The 20,536-nt window shown below is 38.7% G+C and overlaps 1 protein-coding gene and 1 pseudogene across 3 annotated transcripts in view; both read left to right on the forward strand.

The window, feature by feature from the left end:
- Positions 1-20,536, forward strand: part of CRCP (CGRP receptor component) — a 35,717-nt gene that overhangs the window by 6,256 nt on the left and 8,925 nt on the right. For all 3 annotated transcript variants that reach the window (XM_053929725.2, XM_053929730.2, XM_053929735.2), the window contains exons 2-4: positions 3,693-3,729; positions 5,308-5,406; positions 8,528-8,622. In XM_053929725.2, the coding sequence (XP_053785700.1) occupies positions 3,693-3,729; positions 5,308-5,406; positions 8,528-8,622 (231 nt within the window). The remainder of the gene's footprint in view (positions 1-3,692; positions 3,730-5,307; positions 5,407-8,527; positions 8,623-20,536) is intronic.
- Positions 14,760-20,334, forward strand: LOC112314704 (DAZ-associated protein 2 pseudogene; annotated as a pseudogene).

Raw genomic sequence — 20,536 nt, forward strand, 5'->3', positions numbered from 1 at the left:
CCTATAGATAAAAATCAGTAATATTCTAACTCCTATGAGAGAATATGAAGTTTTGTGTAGATGGGCAGTTTCTAGAAGCCTGACGCTTGTGAATGTATTACAGAGGTTTTATCTATAGAGCAGACAGTTCCTGCCCAGTAGGGATCAACAGCTTGTAAATCTAATGGATAGGTGAGTCAGTTGAGGGATTCTAGTTACTCTAAGAAACACTGGAGGTGGGGGGTGCATTTTATGTCCTCAGTGATAAGTTCCACTAATGTCTTTCTTTAACCTTATGGAATTCTTTCGTTTTACATTTCCACCTTTCTCAACGTGTTAACTTGGAAAATTTCAAACCCACAGAACAGTTGGAGACAGAGCACCACAGTTACCTTTACACCCTTTATGTAGAGTCAGCATTTGTTAACGTTTTGATGAATAAGCTATTTACCTTATCTCTCTTATACATGCAGCTTTCTCCACACACTCGCGCACGCGCGCACACACACACACACACACACACACACACACATTCTCTCCCCCCCACGCACACACTTAACCATTTGAGAGTTGTAGATGTCATTTTACCCAGTTTTATAAAGGTATGCTCCTTTGTAACTATAATACCATTATGATACCCAGGGAGTTCAGCACTGATGTAATTACTGTTATTAAAATACAGCCTATATTCACGTTTCTCCATTTGTCCCAATATTTCTTTCAGCGCTGTGTGTGTGTGTGTGTGTGTGTGTGTTGCCAGTTCAGGATCCAGTCAAGAATCACACATTGCATTTAGTTGTCATGTGTCTTTAATCTCCTTTATTCTAAAAATAGTTTCCTAGCCTTTTTTTTGGGGGGGGGTGACATTGGCATTGTGACAAATGACATTGATATTTGAAGAATCTAGGCCAGTTGTTTGGGAGTATATTCCTCAATTTCGATTTGTCTAATTATATCTTCATAGCTAGGTTCAAATAAACACTGTTTGACAGGATTGCTGTAAGGGATGTGTCTTTCTCAGTGCATCACATCATCGTTATTGGTGCTGTTAAATAGGATAACACGATTAGGCTGATGTTTGTCAAAGAGCACCGTATCCTCTTCCCAGCAACCTGCCACTTAGTGGTTGTTACAATGACTTCTTCAGGATAAAAACCTCTTTAAAAAATTTTTCGCTCTGTCTGGTGTGGCTCAGTGGATCGAGTGCCAGCCTGTGACCTGAAAGGTCACTGGTTCGATTCCCTGTCAGGGCATATGCCTGGGTTGCCGGCCAGGTCCCCAGTAGGGGGCATGTGAGAGGCAACAGATCCATGTATCTCTTGCACATCGATGTTTCTCTCCTCTTTCTCTCTCCCTTCCCCTTTCTCTAAAAATAAATAAATAAAAGCTTTAAAAAAATTTCCCACTACACTGTTCATTTAGGACTTCATAAAAGGCAGATATTATATACTCATTAACATTTTATTGAATAAAGGAAGGACTAATGTATTGGCATTTACTCTGTTAGCTGAGTTAAAAAAATTATCCACTAATAAAAAGTCAAAAGTAAATCATCTTCTGCCAGCCAGAGTTTGCAGGATACAATACCTGTTTAAACATCCATTGTGCTGCTGGTACCAAAACAGAGATTCAGTAACATAAACACGAGAGCCCCGGCTGGTGTGGCTCAGTGGATTGAGTGCTGGCCTGCGAACCAAAGGCTCGCTGGTTTGATTCCCAGTCAGGGCACACGCCTGGGTTGCAGGCCAGGTCCTCAGTAGGGGGCGCTCAAAAGGCAACCACACGTTGATGTTTCTCTCTCTTTCTCCCCCACTTCCCCTTTCTAAAAATAAAATCCTAAAAAAAATAAACATGAGAGTTTCCCTCCTTTGGATATTGGTTCTAGAAAAGGCTGAGAATATTCTTTGGATTCTTGCATTAACATTATTGACTTGGGCAATGAGACAATAATTTAGAAGAGGCAGGGACAGATTCTCCAGGGGAGGAACTATTCTGCATAACATGAGAGGCCATGATTTCGAAATAAAGTTGTAACAGTGGCAACTGGGATGGATCTGTTAGCTTTGAGGAAAAACATTTGTTTTTCCCCAGCCATTTGTTTCAAGCAGACATGTCTTAGTTGCTGTGTATTTGGGGGCACCCAGGGAGTAGTAACTCAATTTCAAGCAAAGATAGGAGGAAGCCTTGTGGGCTGACTTCCTGATTAAGCAAAGATGACATATGATTTGATTTGTCATTTTCAGTTTAAATGAACCATACCACATATACTAGTTGTGCATTGTCCTTCCTGTGGCTGGTCCCTTTTAAAATGATATTCTCTGTGACCTGAGTGCAGTTGTGGTCATTGGGCAAAGCAGCACTTTTGTGAAATCCCAGCCATTTGTTGAATGACTAGTAGTGTTTGGTAAGCTTCACACGCTCATTTCAGTACAGTGCTGACATCACCGTGCTGACCTCGTGTCCTTGTGTTGACCATGTACTTGTCTTGCTTTATTTATTGACTGGGAAAATCACCCATCTGTTTGACACATGTTTTTGAAATTTTGTTTCATGGTTTTCATCATATAGCCTCACTCCTGGTTTAAGAACATATAGTTCAACCCCATTTTTTATTTTATTATCTTTTAAAATGTTTTATTTATTGATTTCAGAGTGAGAGAGAGGGGGAGAGAGAGAAATATCAATTTGTTTTTCCACTTATTTATGCATTCATTGATTGATTCTTACATGTGCCCTGACTGGGGATTGAACCTGCAACCTTCGTGTATAGGGGACAATGCTGTAACTCACTGAGCTACCTGGCCAGAGCCTTTTTTTCTTTTTCCTAGGATAGGGAAGCCTAGAGGGGTTACTAACTCACTAAAACTGATATGACTCATATACCATATAAGTAGGTGAGCCATAATATGAACCTAGATTTGTCTGATTTTAAAACTGCATAATTATCATACTAGAGTTCCTTCAGACTATTGAAAACAAATACTTTCTGATATGACATTGTAGAATGGATCAATTATCATTTAATGTAGGTCACATTGCTGTGTTCATTCATAAACGAAAGATGACATTTCACCTTGATTAACTGTTACACAGGGGTGCCAGGCTTTTGACCACTGCTTAGCACATGAACTGTGCCTGTTGAACTGGAATAGGAGATGTACTTCTTTGTTGTAGCTCTGTGGAGATCTGCAGGATCTCTGACATGGCTGGAATTCCTCGCAGTGATGCTAGTGTTAAGGATCCCTTTTCCTGTGATTCAGCAGGTGGGCTTGGCTGCCCAAGTTGTTAATAGTTGGTGGAAGGCAGATGGTACTGGGAAGAAGTCAGAGCAGTGGAGTGAGACAGCACTGTTTCTCTGGTTAATTCTAGCACCCTCACACTGTTCATTGATCCCCGAGCCCCCAGCGTTCGTCCTGCAGCTACTGCCCCCTGATGTCTGACTTCTCTTAACTTCTGCCGACATAGTTTAGAGATAAGTAGAGTATTTTAATCACCTACCTGGTGTTGGATGTATGATGTACTATGGCTGCAAAAAGGAAGGTATGCTCTGAAATTGTCCATTACCAGCTAGGACTTAGGACATTTCTCCTAAAGGTTGTAGTCCCCAAATTCCTGAACTGGACTACTGAATTTTGACAGAGAAATTATTTCATAGATATTTAATTAACACACAAGGATATGAACCAGACTGATAATTTACCTCTCTTTTGCAGGAAGGATGCCAACTCTGCGCTGCTCAGTAACTACGAGGTAGGTAACTGAAGTATTTTCCTGTCGGATAGTTTGTTCTTTGCTTCTGAAGATTATTGAATTATTTGTGGTTAGAAATGACTGATTTAATTTGGATTTTCCACTTTAAAACAGGACAGATGGCATCATCTGGCAGACCTTGCAATAAGCTTGGTCAATTGCAGTAATTCAGGAAAGCTGGGAAGACTTTAGTATATACAGTAGGCAGCCTTCCTGTAATCTGAGAATTTTAGATCTTCATTTGGGATGCCTTCATGGGATGGGAGCATCTATTTTGGAACTGTTTCTGTCAGCAAATTTTCTATTAAAAAATATATATGCCTCTTCTTAAATTACCACTTTTTACCTATAAAATAACTTTTGTATATCATTTTGATCTTCATCATAGTCTCATAAGTATTAAAATCTTCATTTTGAAAGTGAGAGCTTTGTTGGCTCACCAATATGAATAATTTAGTAAGAACTAACAGATTGGGGATTTTGGGGCCTGAGGGTTGGGTTTCTGGGGAAAGGGAGGAAAGAGAGAAAGAGGTTGGTGAGAGGGGAGACAAAACATTGTTGCCTACCTTTCATTTTGCCTGGATGTTGTTTGGCAAAACCATCCGGTAGGTTAATTCCAGGTATAGAAAGAACAGTGCATAGATACATTTATTGTCAATTTTTCTATGCCAAAGGCTGAACTCATAAGGACTTGTAGGAGATTCTAGCAGATTTAGGAGACCTAAATCTGTGTGATATATATAGAAGGTGGTAGAATTAACACAGTTGGCCATGTTCCTCTCTTCCTGAAGATTCATCTTAAATGGTTGCTGGTCAAGGAAGCCATTGGCTTTTAGGAATGTCCAGTGTAGTCTCTGCTAAGTGTTTGGGTGTTTTATCCATTGAAGAAAGATTGATTATGTTAATTGGGTCTCATGCCACTATTTTGGAAAATGACGGGCAAGAAATTGCACTGTATCTAGTAATGGTCTATGAATCTATACTTCTCTCAGTTTTTCTGGTATTATCTCTAAGACAAGAAAGACTTATACTCCCCACATCCTCCTCAGTACTAATATACATCTGTTTCTCCCTTGTGGGGGAAGTTTACTTAAAAAGTTCTATAGTATTTTTTCCTTCATTATTATTATTATTATTATTATTATTATTATTTTTGGTATACTATATTTTAGCACTTGCCTCATAATTTCTCTTTCTCAAAATAAATTATACTAGATTTTCATGTTAGAGAAGTAGAATGTACTTTTTAAAAAGATTATTTATTTTAGGAAAATTTACTTTTAAATAATCAAAATATTTTTGAGGTCTGAGGTGATCAGAGATATTGTATATATTGGTAGGAAACATTTGAACTATTTTAAGTGAACTAATGAATTTGAACTATTTTATTTAGATAAAAGAGCATTTTTAAATTGTCACATACTTCTTGAATTCATTTTTGCTCTAATGCAAGACTTGCAGGGGGAGGGTTTATGGAAGAAAAGAGGTACTATTTTATTTAGCTTCAAAATTATTGACCTTGAAATAGATACGTTTCTCAAACTTCTCTATGAAAATCTTTTATATATCTCTTCCTAGGTGTTCCAGTTACTGACCGATCTGAAAGAGCAGCGTAAAGAAAGTGGAAAGAATAAACACAGTTCTGGGCAACAGAACCTGAATACTATCACCTATGAAGTAAGCCGAGGCTGCTGGAGGGTCTCCCTGAACCACCATCGAGGGGCGTTGTTGTAGTCTGCCGATGACCACCCACCAAATCAAGACTGCTATCACCTGATTTGAATAGTTGTACTATAACCCCGTTTTTATTGTGTTTATGAAAGTGGGAAGAGTTTGGCCAATTGCGAGGGTTAGCCAAGTACACAATTAAAGGAAATAGTCTCTAAGACTGTCGTCACTTCTAACACCAGTTTCAAATCAGGGATCCCAAGACTACCCACAGATTCAGAAATTTTCTAGAAGTACTCACAGAACTCACTGTAAGCTAACGTATTCACAGTTACTGTTTATTATAGGGAAAGGGTATGGAGTGAAATTGGCCAAGGGAAGAAGCAAATAGGGCAGATTCAGGGAGAAATAGCAAATACAGAATTTCCATTGTCCTCTTAATGTGGTTGTGTGTGACAGTATGCACAGAATATTGCCAACCAGGGAAGCTCAGCTAAGCTTCAGTGTCCAGAGATTTTATTTAGGCTCTACTGCACAAGAATGGCTGAGTGATTAATTACCATGTAGTTCATCTCAGCCTCCAGGCTGAGTGATACCGTATGACCCAAAGCCCTGTGTTAAATCACATTGTTGGGGCTATCCAGCAATGTAAGGCCCAAGACAAAGATACTCCCATTGTAATAGCTATGACATTCCAAGAGACTAGAGATTACCTCCTAGAAGCTGAGGTCAAAGGCCAGACCTCTTCTTCGGGCAATGCCAATTCCTTATTACACAAAAATGTTACTTATTGTTCTAGAAAACTTAGAATGTACCAAAAAGCATCAAGAAAACAAACAAAAAAGTAATTCATAATCTTGATTTCTAGTGGACATTTTGCTGCATTCTCTTTCATCTTTATGCTTTGTCTTTAAAAGAGAAAGTTTAAGCCATATTTGTTATAGGTGATGTCTGATTTTGTATCTGTCATTTTAATTTGCTTTCTTGCTATTTCTATTCTGTTCTGATTGTGTCAAAATCAAAGAGGATTTGATTTTAATTTCTTTAAATTATCTTTTCAAAGATACTATTAAACTTGAATTTAATTATCACAATTCCTTCTAAGGAAAATAAGGAGGTTAGTACTTTTGTCAGCATTCCTCCTCATTTAGTTTTATTAATTTAACCATGTATTTAAAACCCTGTCATTCATTCATGTTCTTTACATTGTGTAGTTCATCTCTTTCAAAGAGAAAAATATTTATTGGTAATTAGTTTTATAAACAAAAATTAAAACTATCAAGTACTTTTAACTTAATCAGTTTAAGCTTATTGCCACTCCTTAGGTTCTTGCTTTTAATTCATGTGCCTTAAGGACAGTTATTGTGGTACTAAATGTTTTGAGACTTTTTATACCTGAGAATATATTTCTAGTGTTTGTTCTTAATGTGAACAATAACTCATCTAGATGCGGAGTTCTTGGGTTCAGCTTTAATCTGCAGGGCTTCATATGTAGTACTTGGTCTGTTAGTGTTTGTTGTGGTGGAAGAGTGTGAGACCAAACTGGTGTTTGCACTTTTGAGAAACTCTTTACTTAGATGCTGAGGTTACTGTTTATTCTTCAGGTTCGAAATTCCTCTCACATTATGTCTAGGTGGGGTTCCCTTTAAAAAATAAATAAAACTTTTATTTTGAAATAATTTTATTCTTTTATTTTTATTAAAAGATTTTAAAGATTTTACTTATTTATTTTTGGAGAAAGGGCGGGAGAAACAGGGAGAAAGAGGGGTGAGAAACATCAATGTGTGGTTGTCTCTCACATGCCCCCAACTGGGGACCTGACCTGCAACCCAGGCATGTGCCCTGTTTGGGAATCGAATACGTGACCCTTCGGTTCTCGCCGGTGCTCAGTCCACTGAGCCACACCAGCCAGGACTGAAATAATTTCATTATTACAGAAGAGTTACAAAGATGGTGTTGAGAGTTCCCATGTACACTTCCCCTAGTTTTCCCTGTGTAAATCTTACAGAACCATGATCCAATTATTAAAACTAGGAAATTAACATTGGTACATATTATTAAACCAAACAAAAGATTTTATTTAAAAATCAATTTTCCCACTAATACCCCTTTTTTTCCCTGTTCAAGGATCCAGTTCAGGACACCATTTTGTATTTAGTTAATGTGTCTTCTCAGTATCCTTCTAATCTGTAACAGGTCCTTAGTCTTTCCTTGTGTTCCATGACCTTGGTACTTCTGAAGAGTACTGGTCAGGTTTTGTAGGAAGTCCCTTGATTCTGCTGTGACATATTGGTTCGTGACTAGACTGGAGTTAATGGCTTTGGGGGAAGAATACCGTATAGGTAATACAGGATACATGATATCAGGGTCTTATTACCGATCCTGTTAACTTTGATCGCTTGGTTAAGGTGCTGCCTGCCTGGTTTGTCCACTGTTAAGTTGCTGCTTCTCCATTTCCATATTCTGTTAGAAAGGAGTCACCAAGTCCAGCCCATATTCATGGGGAAGAGGATTAGATTTTACATCTTGAAGGGAGGAATATCGAAGAATTTGAGGACATATGTTAAAACCATCACAATAATTAATAAAGATTTGGGGGAAGATGCTTTGAGGCTATGTAAATATCTGATTTCACCTTAAGCTTTTGCCCATTAATTTTAGCATTTATTGGTAGTTCTTCCCTGCAGTAATTATTACTAGGGTGGGACTGCTTCATGGTGATTTATTTCCCTCATTTCTTGTATATTTCATAGTTAGAATTCTTCTGTAAGAAAGAGGTGTTACTTTTTATCTATTTAGTCATTTATATCCATAGGGATTCATGGTTATTTATTTTGTTCTTTGGGTTTCTTGTATTTAAAAAAATTGTCTGAAATATGATAATGTAATTGTCAGATTAAATTTTTTCTTCTTCGTTTAAGATCAGAAAAGTTTTCTTCTAAGCTTTCATTAATTATTCTTTCTCTTTAGGCTGTTGGTTTTGTTTTTGAAGAATTCCTAGTATGTGAAGGTTGAGTCTCCTGAAGGCATTTGTTTTATAGAAGATTTTTGAATCGAAATTTTAGAATGCTAAATTATAGCCATTGCTTTCCCTTTTTCTAATTCAAACTTGCTTTTTCCTTTTTTTTAGACATTAAAATACATATCAAAAACGCCATGCCGGCACCAGAGCCCTGAGACTGTCAGGGAATTTCTCACAGCAATGAAGAGCCACAAGTTGACCAAGTAAGTAAAAATTATCTTAAGTAGGAAAAGTGACCTGTAATGAAAATAAGTTTCCAAAGCCACCCTCAGCAACTGTGTGTTTATACTTAGTTGGGTTTTGAAGTCAAATTAACACTCAATGTGCTTTCTGGCTTTTAGTTGATTTTAGCAAAAGAGACACACACACACACACACATTTATTTGTGTTCCACTTATTTATGCTTTCATTGGTGGATTCTTGTATGTGCTCTGCCTGGGGGTCAAACCCACAACCTTGGTCTATTGGGGCAGCACTCTAACCGACTGAGCTACTCAGTCAGGGCCTCAGTGTGCTCCTTTAAAGTAGTATGATGGTATGGAAGATGAGACAACTGAGCCTGCAATATAGGGATCCTTCTAGAGCCAGCAACAGAACATAGTGGGGTTTTTTAATCTTAGACATTGTTTTTTGGAGTCACAGTTCCATGACCTCTCCCATCATCTCCTCTCAGCATTCAGATCAAATTGGTTGAAAAATAGGGTTCACAAATTAAACTGCTTTTTATAAGTCAATCAATTAAGTCATTTGATATTTGGGTTTGTCTAGGGCGAAAATGGATTGGTAATGTCTGCTCTTCTAGTGCCCAATTATTTTTCTTGGTGGCTTTCTTGAATAAGATAAACTTATAGGAATTAAAATCATTAAGAACCAGATAAAGATTTTACTTGAGAAGAAAACTACCCCTAGTCTTTTAGAATTAATACTAGAACTGATAAATTCTAAAAATTTTTGTCATTTTATTCAGGATAATCAATAATTTTCTTTTGGAGGAATCACTTGGTGCTCTCTCAGGCACAGTTGATACGCTCTCAGTGAACTGAGTGCACTTTTCTCCTTGCCTCTCTTCTCCAGATGAACTCTGAAGACAAATATCTTTCAAATGTGTATACATATGTGTGTGTGAGTATGAGTGTGGGTGTGTGTACATAGTTTGTCTTATTTTTAATTATTAAATACACAGAATATAAAATTTATCATCTTGGCCCTGGCCAGTCAGCTCAGTTGGTTAGAGTGCCATCCTGATACGCCTAGGTTGCGGGTTTGATCCCCAGTCAGGGCACATACAAGAATGAACCAATGAGTGCATAAATGAGTGGAGCGACAAATTGATGTTGCTCTCAATCTCTCCCTCTGACTCTCTCCCTCTCTCTGACTCCCTACCTCCCTTCCTTCCTCCCTCCCTTCCATTCTCTCTAAAGTCAATAAATAAAAATTTAAAATATAATAGAATTTATCATCTTAACATTTAAATATATAGTTTATTAATGTTGAATATATTAACATTGTTGTGCAGCCAGAATCCAGAACTTTTTAATCTTGCAGAACTTAAACTTTATATCAGTTAAACAACTCTCCATTTCCCCTTTACCTCAGCTCCTGACAACCATCATTCTATTTTCCGTTTCTATGCATTTGACTACTCTAGATACCTCCAATAAGTGGAATCATACAGTAGTTGTCTTTTTAAAAATATCTGATCCTTACTGGTGTGGCTCAGTGGATTGAGTATCGGCCTGCAAACTGGAAGGTTGCTGGTTCGATTCCCAGTCAGGGCACATGCCTGGGTTGTGGGCCAGGTCGCCAGTTGATGTTTCTCTCCCTCTCTTCCTCCCTCCCCTTTATAAAAATAAATAAACAACATCTTTAAAAAAATCAACATTCTTTATATATGTGTATGTTTACCATTTTAACCATGTTTAAGTGTGAAATTCAGTGGCATTAGGTACATTCATGTTGTTGTACAACCATCACTTGCCATCCATCCGCATAATGGATTAAACAATAACTCCTCATATTTCCCACCCCCAGGCCCCTGGCAATCACTGGTCTGCTTTCTGTCTCATGAATTTGACCTCATATGAAGGAATCATATAGTATGTGTACTTTGGTGTCTGGCTTACTTCATTTAGCATTGTCTTCAAGGTTCATCTGTGCTGTAGCACATGTCAGATTTCCCTTCCTTTGGAAGATCGTACAGTATTCCATTTTAAGTTTATACCACATTTTGGTTATTTCTTCATTCTTTGATGTGTACTTGGGTTGCTTTCACCTTTTGGCTGTTGTGAATAATGATGCTGCTATGAACATGAGTTTACAACCATCTCTTTGAGATTCAGCTTTCAGTTGAGTATATACCCAGAAGTCAAATTGTTGGAGCATATGATAATTGTACTATTAATTTTTTGAGGAGCTGCAATATTGTTTTTCACAGTGGCTCTCCCATTTTACATTGCCACAGCACCGTGCAAAGGTTCCAGTTTCTCCACATCCTCATCATCTTTGCTGTTTTTTTAAATAATAGCTATCTTAGTAGGCAAGAAATGGTATCTCATTATGGTTTTGTTTTGCACTTTCTTCTTAATAATTGATCGATTTGAGACAGAGAGAGAAACATCAATTTGTTGTTATTTATGCATTCACTGGTGGACTCTTGTATGTGTTCTGACTGGGGATTGAACCTGCAACCTTGGCCTATTGACATGGTGCTCTAATAAACTACGCTACCTGGCCAGGGCCTCTTTTGCATTTCCTTAATGATTGGTGATGTTGAGCATCTTTTCATGTACTTATTGGCTACTCATAATCTTATTTGGAGAAATGTCTGTTCAAAGCCTTTTGCCCATGTTTGGATTGGGTTGCCTCTTTTTTCTTGTTGAGTTTTAGGAGTCTGCATCTTAATCCCTATCAGATATATAATCTGCAAATATTTTCTCCCATTCTTGGGTTTCCCTTTTACTCTATTGCTTGTGTCTTTTGATGCCCATTTAAAATTCTGTAGTCCAATTCATCTATTTTTTTTGTTGTTGTTGTTGTTCTCTGTGCCTTTGGTGTCACGTCCAAGAAATTATTGCCAAATCCAGTGTCATCAACCTTTTCCCCTATATTTTCTTTTGAGAGTTTTGTACTTTTGTATCTTTTGTTTAGGCATTAGATCCCTTTTGAATTAATTTTTGTGTGTGGTGTAAGGAAAGGATCCACCTTCATTCTTTTTCACGTGGATATCCAATTTTCCCAGTGCCATTTATTGAAAAGATTGTCCTTGCAGACTCAATGGTTTTGGCACCTTTGTTGAATATCATTGACCATATATGCGAGGGTTTGTTTCTGGGCTCTTTATTCCATTGGTTTACATGTCTGTCTTTATGCCAGTACTATACTGCTTGATTACTGTAGCTTTTCATTTATTTATTTATTATCCTCACCTGAAGACATGCCCACTGATTTTAGAGAGAGAGAGAGAGGGAGGGAGGGAGGGAGAGAGAGAGGGAGAGAAACATCAATCATTTGACTCTCATATGTGCCCTGACCAGGGACCAAACGTGCAACCTAGGCATGTGCCTTGATGGGGAATCAAACCCGCAACCTTCTGGTTTATCGGATGATGCTCCAATCAACTAGGTCACACTGGGCAGGGCTGATTACTGTAGCTTTGTAGTAAGTGTTGAAATCAGGAAGTGTGAGACGTCCAACCTTGTTCTTTTTTTCAAGATTGTTTTGGCTATTTAGGGGTCCTTGGAATTCCAGATGAATTTTGGGATGGATTTTTCTATTTTTGCAAAAAATGCCATTGGGATTTTGATAGGGATTGAATTGAATCTATATTGCTTTGGATAGTATTGACATCTTAAAAATATTAGGTCCTCCAGTCCACCAACAGAGGCTGCCTTTCCATTTGTTTATACCTTCTTTAATTTCTTTCAGCAACATTTTGTAATTTTCAGTGTGCAAGTCTTTTACCACATTCATTACATTTAGTCCTAAGTAAACATAAATGGAATTGTATTCTTTTTCAGATTGCTCATTGTCATTACGTAGAAGCCACACAACTTCTATGCTGAGTTTGTATCTTGTAACTTTGCTGAGATTATTAGTTCTCACTGTCATTTCTTCATACAGGATCATGTCTGTAAAGAGAGATAATTTTATTGCCTCCTTTCCAAATTAGATGCCTTTTATTTATTTTTCTTGTCTAATTGTTCTGGCTAGAACTTCCACTACTGTGTTGAATGGAAATGGTGAAAGCAGACATCCTTGCCTTGTTCTTGATCTTAGAGGGGAAGCTTTCAACTTTCCAACATTATGATACTAGCTGTGGTTTTTATATATGGTCTTTCTTATAGTAGTTTCCCGCTATTTCTAGTTTGTGCATATTTTAACATGAAATGGTGTTGAATTGTGCCACATGCTTTTTCTGCATCAATTGAGATAATTATGTGCGTTTTTTCCGTCATTTTTTTCATGTATGTTACATTGATGGAGTTTTATATGTTGAACCACCCTTGGATTCCATGAATAAATCCCACTTGGTCATCACGTATAATCCTTTAATGTGCTAGTATTTTTTTGAGAATTTTTCATTAATATTTATAAAGGATATTGGTGTGTAGTTTTCTTGTTGTATCTCTATGTGACTTTGTTTATTGGGCAATCTTGGCCTCATAGAATGAGTTAGGAAGTGTTCCCTCTTTATTTTGGATGAGCTTGAAAAGGATTGGTGTTAATTCTTCTTAAATGTTTGTTAGAATTCACCTGTAAACCCATCTGTCCCTGGACTTTTATTATGAGATTTTAGAACATTAATTTAGAGTCTCCGTACTAGTCTAGAGTAGTTCTGTTCAAATTTTCTATTTCTTCATAATTTAGTCTTTTGCAAGTTGTGTGTTCCATATACATGGTCAGGACCACATTATATATTTTTGTGGGAAGATTACTTGTTAGCCAAAGTCATTATTAATCTTTGGTATATTATAAGCTTTAAGGAGGATTTACTTGAAAAGTTGGGGAGGGTGACAGAAGATTCTCCCTTATTGGAAGCCAGTATAAATTATATCGAATTGAATCAGGGAGGTTTCATGTCTGCACATTACAATGACAGTAACTTCCATTTATGGAGCCCATGTAGGGTTCCATGCATTGACATTCTCATTTAATGATTGGTTGGTTGGTTGGTTGATTGATTTTTGTGAGAGAGAGGAAGGGTGGGAGGGAGAGAGAGAAACATCGATTTGTCGTTTCACTCATTTATGCCATCTTTGATTGATCCTTGTGTGTGCCCTGACCAGGGATGGGACCCACAGCCTTTGTGCATCAGTACGACTCTGCAACCAACTGAGCTTCCCAGCCTGGGCTCTTGTTTAATTTTAATTCTTACAGCAACCTGATGGACTGCTGCCACTACATAGACTCTACTGCCAGTGGGGATATCTTCTTGAGTTTATCACTTTACGTTTGTAGTTTAATTTTTTTCTTTTTGGCTGTCTTTACTTTTGATTCTTGAATGATAAAGCAATGTTATTCTACCTATTATGATGAGGTAATTTCATTCCAATTAACCCCAGTAAATCAGCCTCCACCTCTTTGAGTTATTTTTTTCTCCAAACACTTTTTTATATATGTAGTAAGAAGTTTATTACAAGAATTTGGCCCACGTGATTGTAGGGGTTGCCTAGGGAAGTCTGAAATCCATAGGACAGGCTGGCAGAAAAAGCAGGCTGCAACTCAGGCACAGCTGAAGCTTCCGAACACTTTGTTTTTTAAAAGATTTTATTTATTTATTTTTAGAGAGAGGGGAAGGGAGTGAGAAATGGAGAGAAACATCAATTGGTTGCCTGTTCGTGCCTCAACCACAGGGACTGAACGCGCAACCCAGGCATGTGCCCTGATGGGGAAACGAACCCATGACTTTTCGCTTTGCCAGATGTTGCCCAAAAAACGGAGCCACCCCAAAAGAGGGCACTTCCAAACATTTTTAATGGAGAGGGCTAAGATGCAGGAAAGGTGAATTTCTGAGAGCACCAAAGGTGTAGTGGATTGAAATTCCTTTAGTCTGAATGTTTTTTGACCATTGTTACAGGCTTCAATGTTGATAAAAAAGAGACTTGAACAGGTTATCTTTACAATGGAAAGAGCAGTAGCAGAATCCTCAGTGGTGGTGTGGATTGTTGCCTTTCTTAGGTCCACCCGTATGGCTAATATTTGTGATGTTCGAAGTAGTCAAGGGTGCCTGGTCTTATCTTGTATCTGAAATCCTTTTTTAGAAGTGCATGTAAATGGTTCAGAAATTAGAGGTTAGCTCTGAAAAATAGGCCAAGTTCCAATGGAAATGTTCCTGTAGAACATGAAGGAAAGGAAAGGTGAGAAGAGAGCATGTGAGTGTAGGAGAATTAAGGTTTTGGCTGATTTTTACGTACACTGCCTCACTTAATCCTGACAGCCAACTCCTTGTTTTACAGATGAGCGAACTGAGTCTCAGATTAGTTATGTACAAGCCCCAAATCGGGCATATAGTAAGCAGTAACCCGATAGTGAACTCTTTCATTTTAACCAAAGTATTCTATTGTTTTTCTAAGAAAGCTGGTAAGTTTGTGTATCAAGATACTGGACCCATAACAGCATTGTGATTAACAGAGGGGAAGGGGGGGAGGAGGTAGAAGGGAATAAAGGAGGGAATAAATGGTGATGGAAGGAGACTTGGGGTGGTGAACACACAATAAAATATACAGATGATGTATTGTATCATTGTATACCTGAAACCTATATAACTTTATTAACCAATGTCACCCCAAGAAATTTGATTAAAAAAAAAAGAGATAGTGGACCCACTGGGCCCTTTGGATATACTTGCCTCGGCACTGAGAAGGAGCTTTTTCTTCTGGGGAAAAAGAACAGAACTATTCCCTTCTGACAGGCAAGAGAATATTTCACCCTAGAAATTTGAGTTGCCACTGAACCGATATAAATATTTTTTCAATGTTTTATAATGTCACTAATGTACAAGAAATTCGTGTGTATTGCAGAACATTCCATCACCCCCAGTTATTACCTATCCTTTTATAATTAATCCCTTTCCCTATACCCAGTGCCTGGCAAATGATCTGTTTTCTTTTCCTATAGTTTGGCCCATTCCAGAAAGTCATGTAAATGGCATCATAGTACGTAGCCTTTTGAGTGTGGCTTCTTTCACTTAGTTAGCATAATACGTTTGAGATTTATCCACGTTGTTGCATGTATTAGTAGTTTATTGCTTTTTATTTGCTGAGTAGTGTTCCGTTGTATGGAGGTGCTTCAGTTTGTTTATTCACTCACCAGTTGAAAGACACTTGAGATATTTCTAGTTTTTGGCAATTATGAATAAAGCGACTATAAACATTTTATATAGGTTTTTATGTGAACATAAGTTTTCTTTCTCCTGGGTAAATACCAAGGAATAGGATTGTTGAGTCATACCTCAGTTGAACTTTTTAAGAAACTGCCAAACTCTTTCCTAAAATGACTATCATTTTGCATTTGTCCTAGCAATGTGAAAGAGTTCCACTCACTCCATATCCTCGTCAATACTTGGTATTTTTAGTATTTTTTATTTTTAGCTGTTCTTATTGGTTTGAGGTGGTATCTCATTGTGATTTTAATTTGTATTTCCCTAATAATCAGTAATGTTGAACATTTTCTTCTTCTTTTTTTTTAAAGATTTTATTTATTTATTTTTAGAGAGAGGGGAAGGGAAGAAGAAAGAGAGGGAGAGAAACATCAGTGTGTGGTTGTGTCTTGTGCGCCCCTAATGGGGACCTGGCCTGCAACCCAGACATGTGTCCTGACTGGGAATCGAGCCGGTGACCCTTTGGTTTGCAGACCTGTGCTCAATCCACTGAGCCACACCAGCCGGGGCAATTTGCAAATATTTAATCTATGGTTGTCTTTTCATGCTCTTAACACTGTCTGTCTCACAGCAGAAGGTTTTAATTTTGTTGAAGTCACATTGATCTTTTCTGTTTTCTTTTATGCATCCCTGCTTTGGATGTTATTATATAAAAACTGTCATACCCAAGATCACAAAGACTTTCTCTTATGTTTTCTTCTAGAAATGACCCGTTTTAAGTTAATTTTGAGGCTACAGTGTGAGATGGGGTTGAGATTCATGTTTTGGTTATATATAGACTTTACACTCTTTCAGTACCATTTGTTGGGAAACCTATTCTTTCTCCATTTAATTGCTTTCGTAGTTTTGTAAGAAATCTCCTGAGTCTGTTTATTCACTCCGTATTCTGTTCCACTCACCTATGTGTCTCCTTTTGATCATTGCAGCTGTATAGTAAATGTTGGGATCAAATAATATGAATTCTTCAACTTTATTCTTCTTTTTCAGAATTGCTTTGGCTTTACTGTTCCTTTACCTTTTTATATAAAAATTTTAATTGCTTTTTTTTTTGATCCCCTTTACCCACTTCCCTCCCTCCCCCATCTTTTCTGTATGAGCTTGAGTGTTTTTGTTTTATTTATTTATTTATTTTTTAGATTCCAAGTATAAGAGAGATTATATGGTATTTTTATGGCTGGATAATAGTCATTCATATATATATATATATATATATACACACACACACACACACACACACACATATATATATGTAGAAAAGTCAGTTTTCCATATTTTGGCTATTGCCAATAATGCTGCAGTGCCATAGGGGTACATATATCTTTTCAAGTTAGTGTTTTTATTTTCTTTGGATAAATACCCCAAAGTGGAATTGCTGGATCATATGGTGTTTTTAGTTTTTTAAGGAACCTTCATATTGTTTTCCATAATGGCTTCACCAATTTATTGTACATTATCGCCAGTAGTGCACATGTATACATTTTTAAAAAGATTTTATTTATTTTTAGAGAGAGGGGAAGGAAGAGACAAAGACAGGGAGAGAAACATTGATCAGTTGCCTCTCACATGCCCCGCAACTGGGGACCTGGCCTGCAACCCAGGCATGTGCCCTGCCTGGGAATTCAACCTGCAGCCTTTTGGTGCGTGGGATGATGCTTCAGCCAACTGAGCCACCTGGCCACTTTTAATTAAATGGTTCATTCCTGGAGCAGATGAGTGTATGTACATAAGTTATTCGTGACTGTCAGAAGCATAGCTACAGGCAGTGGTTTTCTACAACTAACCACTAGAGGGAGCTAGCAGGCTTCTTTCACTGTGACTGGGGCCTGGCTCCTCTAGGAGGTAGCCAACCGGTGCAGCCCATTGGAATTCATTTGGCCTAGGTGTCTGGTTATCCAGGCTGCTGCTTGCCATGTACCACCATCAAGACCTGTACCATCTTTTGCTAGCCAGTGCAGTTTACGACAGGAATCAGATTTAGTTACTGCTGATGTGCTTTTTAATTTTTATATCTGAATATCTCAGTAGTTTTTCAATAACTAATAATAAAATAGAACAATTATAACAATACACTGAATAAAAGTTATGTGCATGTGGCGTCTCTCTCTCTCTCTCTCTCTCAAAATACCTGATTATACTGTATGTACAGCAAGGATACACCGGACTGAGGGATGATTCACATCCCAGGCAGGGTGGCGTGGGGTGGAGTGATATTTCATCGCATACTCAGAATGGTGTGCAATTTAAACTTATAAATTGTTTATTTCTGGAATTTTCCAGTTAATATTTTTGGACTGTGGTTGACTGAGGGTAAGCGAACTGTGGCAAGTGAAACTGCGGATAGATAAGGGTTGGGGGGGCGACTGAAATTGAGATCTGAGTGCTTAGGGCAAATGAAGGCATATAAACCTAGATAGACTGACAAAGACCGAACTTCAGTGGGTTCTGGAGTGTGAACCTAGGAAGCTGAAGATCATACCAAACCCTGTGGAGACTGGGAGGATTATAAGCAGGATAATAAGATGGCCAGATTTACATCTTATTTAAATTATACTTGTAGGAGTGAGGATAGATTGAAAAGTGACAGAATTGAAGTGGCTTGTAGAAATGGTGAGGAGGGGCAGATATCTTGGGAAAAAAAACAGAGTAAGATTTTTGTGAGTCTATATGGACAGTGGGTGAGAGGGAAGAGTCAAAGGTGGCCCTCAGGTTTCTGGCCCAAGTGTTGGCTCTTAATAAGATGAGAAATACAGAGAGGGGTGGCTTGTTGGGAGGTATAGTCAGATTGCTTTGGGATGTGTCTGTCACGTGTGTCGGAGCTGTCTAGATGGCATGTGGTTACAGAGGTCTGGAGCTCAACTCACGTAGTATGAAAACATGGATTCTTCGTTAAAGCTTATAGTAGCAGATAAATTTATAAGTTTTGAATGAGGATGAAAGGTGGCACCATGGAAATGCTATAGAGGCAAGCAGAATAAAAGAAAACCTAGAAAGAGGTGGAAAAGGAATAGTCAGAAAGGTAAGAGAATCGGGAAATAATGGTGTTGTGGAAGCCACAAGAATAGATAGTTCTAAGGAGGGAGTGATGGGCAATGTTAGATACACAGAGACAGGACGGAGCAGGACAGAGAAGCATCCACTAGAGTTGTCAATGTGGAGGTCACTGGGCCCTTAAGCAAAACAGTTTGGGGGCTCAGCTGGGGCAGGAGCTAAAAGTGCATTGAGTTGGGAGGTGAAGGGAAGAAAGTAGAGACAATAAAAGTAGGCTAACTGTTATGAAGTCAACTCCCTGACCCCCCCAAAAAATGAGCCCGCAGTACATGTGACTATGATTTTGAGTGCTTAGCATCTTGGGTGTAGGAGCAGAGGACTTGCTTGGTTGGTTTGATTCCGCATTGTGTTTTTCAGGGAGCAGCTATGAATGTTTTTGTTGCTCGAAGACTTGCAAGGTCCTTTTTGTAACTGGGAACAGTTGCAGCAGTTCAGAGCCTGGCAGAATAATGACTGTTCGACAAAGTTCTGTTGGTTTAATTGATTTGTAGCCAAGATATCCACTTATTTAGCTATATCTTCTCTCTATTCCTGCTCTTTCTCTGTTCTTTATTTATATTGTTGGATGATGGTGGTTAAAATGAATAATTTTGTTTTGAGTGAGGATTCATATTTTCCACCCCACTTGGGCCTTCAAAACCTCTTGATGACAATTGCTAGTTCCTTCACCCGATCTCTGCAGCTTGTAGTCCTGTTAACCCTCTCCATATCCAGACCCCTCAGATGCTGACTTTACTTCTGCGTCACTGAGAAAACTATCTAAAACGGACTCAGTTCCCTCATGACACCTCAGATTTGCTTTTCCTTTCCACTTTGCTGTGGTCTTGGTAGAGCATGAGCCCCTTCACTGGAACTTCGGACCTCTGTTTCTTTAAGGGTTTTTCCTTAGATAATTCAGCCTCTCCACATGCTTGTCTCCTTAGTTGGTAAACATGCTCCAGTCTCCTTCCAGAACCTGCCCTTCTCTGTGACACTGAGCCAAACCGGACCCGCAGCCCCCACCAACGGCAAAGGTCATTATCCAGCACAGCCAGCCTACCCTGCATAGCCTTCCGGGGATTCAGTGTACCCTCAGACCCTGCTTCTTCCTCACACGCTACCCTGATGCTCCACCTGCGTACCACAGCTTTATCATCTGAACTTTGTGCACCCGTGGCCTGCCACAGTCAGCTCATTTTCCTGGCTTCTCACTGTATCTTCCCCTGGGCCAATCTGTGGCTTTTGGCCCTTTAGGTTTCACAATCCCCATGACTTATTATGGACTTGTTTCCATCCACCCACCTGGTTCAGCAGTGCTGGTGGAAGGAGGGTATGACGCAGCGCCAGATGTGGAGCTGGGGCTGCTGCCGGCAGCATTCTGCCTTCACCGCCAGGATGCCCTCCCAGTGCTGCTCAGCTTGCAGTCGTGCAGGGAGCCAGTGTCCTGGGAACTCAGGGGAAGGGAGGCTTCTTCATGGGCGGCCTAGATGGTGGCTACACCATGTGGTAAGGAACCAAGCCCACCTCTGTGCCGGGAAAACATGATATAACTTCAGCATGTCTCACAATGTAACTGCTTTAGTTATATTAACCTGAAATTGCAGTTTGTTTAAAAATTTTTTTTTATTCAATTAGAGTTGTCCCCATTTTCCCCCCATTACTCTCCCCTGCCCTACCCACCCCCCACCTTCCACATTCAATTCTCCCTCCTA

The sequence above is a fragment of the Desmodus rotundus genome, chromosome 1 (genome assembly GCF_022682495.2).
Source record: "Desmodus rotundus isolate HL8 chromosome 1, HLdesRot8A.1, whole genome shotgun sequence".
In the NCBI taxonomy this organism is placed as follows: domain Eukaryota; kingdom Metazoa; phylum Chordata; class Mammalia; order Chiroptera; family Phyllostomidae; genus Desmodus; species Desmodus rotundus.